Source organism: Austrofundulus limnaeus, unplaced genomic scaffold, assembly GCF_001266775.1.
Source record: "Austrofundulus limnaeus strain Quisiro unplaced genomic scaffold, Austrofundulus_limnaeus-1.0 Scaffold189, whole genome shotgun sequence".
Lineage (NCBI taxonomy): Eukaryota > Metazoa > Chordata > Actinopteri > Cyprinodontiformes > Rivulidae > Austrofundulus > Austrofundulus limnaeus.
Window position 1 is genome coordinate 324,676 of NW_013952591.1, and position 3,270 is coordinate 327,945.

General features: G+C 40.6%; 1 protein-coding gene across 1 annotated transcript in view; it reads left to right on the plus strand.

The window, feature by feature from the left end:
• The window catches only part of LOC106524471 (VPS10 domain-containing receptor SorCS1), a gene marked incomplete at its 5' end in the record, with an annotated part of 97,122 nt that overhangs the window by 51,052 nt on the left and 42,800 nt on the right, over nucleotides 1–3,270 (plus strand). Inside the window, 2 exon segments of the mRNA XM_014018281.1 lie at nucleotides 2,189–2,280; nucleotides 2,662–2,769. Coding sequence (XP_013873735.1) covers nucleotides 2,189–2,280; nucleotides 2,662–2,769 — 200 coding nt within the window.

Consider the following 3,270-nt stretch of genomic DNA (forward strand, 5'->3'; position numbering starts at 1 on the left):
GGGTATGGCGGGGAGTCGAACCTAAGACTTTTGGGTCCCAAGCTGGCTGCTCTACCACTACACCACAGCCGCCCCATTGTGGGAAATCAGAACCGTGACCCAAAGCAAACTTCACAATAAGTGTGTTTATCTGGGAGGGGTGCTGTTGGATGGATCACGTGTTGTGATTCGTTGACAGTCATACCTTCTGCTTTTCAAGATAATGATGACTGGTAGATAATTAGTTATAAGTGGTACTGCATTTTAATTTTAGAAAGCGTAAATCTGCTAATGAATTATAAAAATTAGTAAGAGTGCTAAAGCACAAATGTAATATTTATGTCTGCAATTAGCGGATTTGCACTTTAGCGGACTGGTGCCCACCACTGTGAACTACTGTGGACCCAGAGGTGAAAGAGACAGGAAGTGACTCCTGAGCCAAGTTTGTGTGGCTCCACAGAACCAGCGGTCCATTCAGGAGCTACATGAAGCTGTCTGAGGAGCAGGAAGTAAAGTTAGAAACTTTTCGCTGTCATTGACTCTGGAGCGAGCTGAAGGACAGGAAGTGTCCAGGCTGAGCCAGCAGCAGYGTCAGTGTTGACAGCAGATTAACAGGATTAGTGTTTGATGACCCAGTATCAGGGAGGGTGGGACTCAGACCCYGTCCACACAAAGCTGCTACCTTTGAAAGAATCTTTCTAAGAAAGAAGAACCAGGGAGGTTAGTTTGACTCAGTCGTCACAAAAACATTAAATAAACCCTTTTTTCTTATCAAACCTGTATGTTGGGTTACTTAAAGACTTCAGCTCCACCATGGCAGGAAACATGGATGGAAACAATGAATGGATGATTCCAATAAATCAAACTATTAAACTAAAATAAGTTGTCTGTTTTCATAATGCTCACTACAGTCGTGGGTTATTTCTGTAGCTTTTAGATGTCCAAAACATCAGCCTCGCACAAATAMAAGTTGATTAAATCTACTTGGAAGAGCATCCCAAAGTCTCTGTTCCAGGAAGTTTGCCTTCAGTCAAATCAGGAAACAAAAACATTTTAAAAAGCAACTGTGTATTTCTGCGACCCATCCGTTCCCYGAACCCCTACAAAATAAAAGAAAATTAGCAGCTATTTTTCTCCTTTTGAGTTTCTATCTACACAAGCATTTAGTATTGTTGCAATAATTAACTGTTATACATGTTCCTGGTGTTATTTTTAGTTGTTACACAATGTTCTGCCCCRCAGTGCTGCACTACTTAAAAATAAATCCCACATGGAACAATAAAAAGAGTTGATTTGATTYGACAACCCACAGAGAACCAAAAAACACAATCGCAGTGATGATAAATACACCRGGCCTGAATAAAGATGGATTAATGTTAACTGTGCTGACATTAAGAAGATAATTCAATTTGTTGATWAGAATAAAAAAACATTTATCAAAGAATAAACACAGAAAATCTGCAGCTGCTTAACTTTTATTTGATGGCTCTTTAAAAAGAAAAGATGCAGCCTCTCATCATGTAGAACTGACTCTTCCTCAAACACAACACCCTCTTCTTCATGCCTCTGCAGAGYTGATCATATGAATACATTAGCTGAGGTCAAAGCCTGAAAGAAACCTAAACTGTGAATTATTCAGCGTCAGGAAACAGTTTGCATACAGTTAAACACAGAGTGGCTTTAAAGCACAAACTCTCACCTTGTGCATCCAAATGACAGAATTTAAATCCTGGTTTTGAGCTGAGGAAAAACACCGGTTTAATTTAAATGTTACTTCAAACTGTTTTGTCCTGAAAACAATTCTCTAACAGAAAATTGCTATTTAATTGAGTTTCTGGTTTCGTCTGTGCGCCTCTCTTAAAGTGAAACCCTGAAATCCATCAGTCCTCTGTTCACGAGGCTTGTTTCTAATTAAACACAGCAATGAATTCTCATTATTTACAAGCTGATGGGACACACGAGGGCTGAAATGTAAACTCTGAGCATGCTGTTATGTGAAATCAAGTTTAATTAGATTTTAAGCTCAAATCACAGTCTGGATCATCAGGGGTGTTTTTATGCAGTGAAGTCATGACTTTGAGGCTTTATGGAGAAAAGCTTAATGCTTCTTTGGTTTAGCAGCTTGGAATGAAAGCAGCTTGATGTGTGCAGAAATGTTAAAAAAAACACAACACTTTGGTGAGTTTCCCATCTCTCTCTCCCCCCACAGATCTTTGATGAGGAGTACGCTGTGCTTTATCTGGACCAAGGTGGAGCCTTGGTGGCAATAAGACACACTCCGCTTCCCATCCGACACCTGTGGTGAGTCATTACCAGACAGAAGCCATTTGTCACAGCGTGACTAATTCCCTCAGTGGAAGCTGCGACTCTTAAGTTAGTCAAACAAAAGCAAATGAGTTTGCCTTCAAAGCGGGAAATGATATGATTCTGGTTAAAGAAGCAAGCAGCCGTAGAAAATGACTGCTTCTACAACTGTCATTGGATTTCTCCTTCCTGTGTTTGAAGTCGTAATGAGTCTCGCTGATTGGCGTTCACTGAGCAGGGTCCCTGAGCCCTGAAGGGAATATGAAATAAAGTTSTTAGATGGCTCTCGGGGTCATTAGCTTGTGCACACAGGCAGGGTGGGGTGGGTGGGGGGATTAAGGTGGGCTCCCTGGATGAAGCTGCTGTTTGTGTTCTCAGGCTGAGCTTTGACAAAGGACGGCAGTGGAACCAGTACAGCTTCACCAACACGCCGCTGTTTGTGGACGGGGTCCTGGGGGAGCCGGGGGAGGAGACTCTCATCATGACGTGAGTATGAACATCCTTCTGCAAGAAACAACTTCAGGAAGTGAGTCAATATCTTACCTGCAGCAGACAGCAGTCTGAGCAGCTTCACATGAGGAAGTTTCAGAGAAATTGTCCTGAGGGTCAGCACCTTGTTGCAGCTTTAATTAGACATGTTTCTATCCAACTGTGATGTGTATTCAGAGCAAACTTTTATAATGTTGCAAAAAAATGAAAAGAAAAAAGAAATTCAAATCAGGCAAGTTTGCAGTGAATCAACCAGGCTATGCAAAGCATAATTACATCAGATGTTGACATTATGCATAAACAGGAAATAGTTTAAATTCAATTCAATCTCAAATTTGCAAACTAAATTGCGAAATTGAGGACTTTTTTTCTTTCTGTCAATCTTTTCTAAAACAATACTTCAAAATGTGCATAAAAACATTGGTGGAAACACAGCTTATGTTTGCTACAGTTTAGATAAGATAAGATAAAACTTTATTGATCCCACAGTGGGGAAAT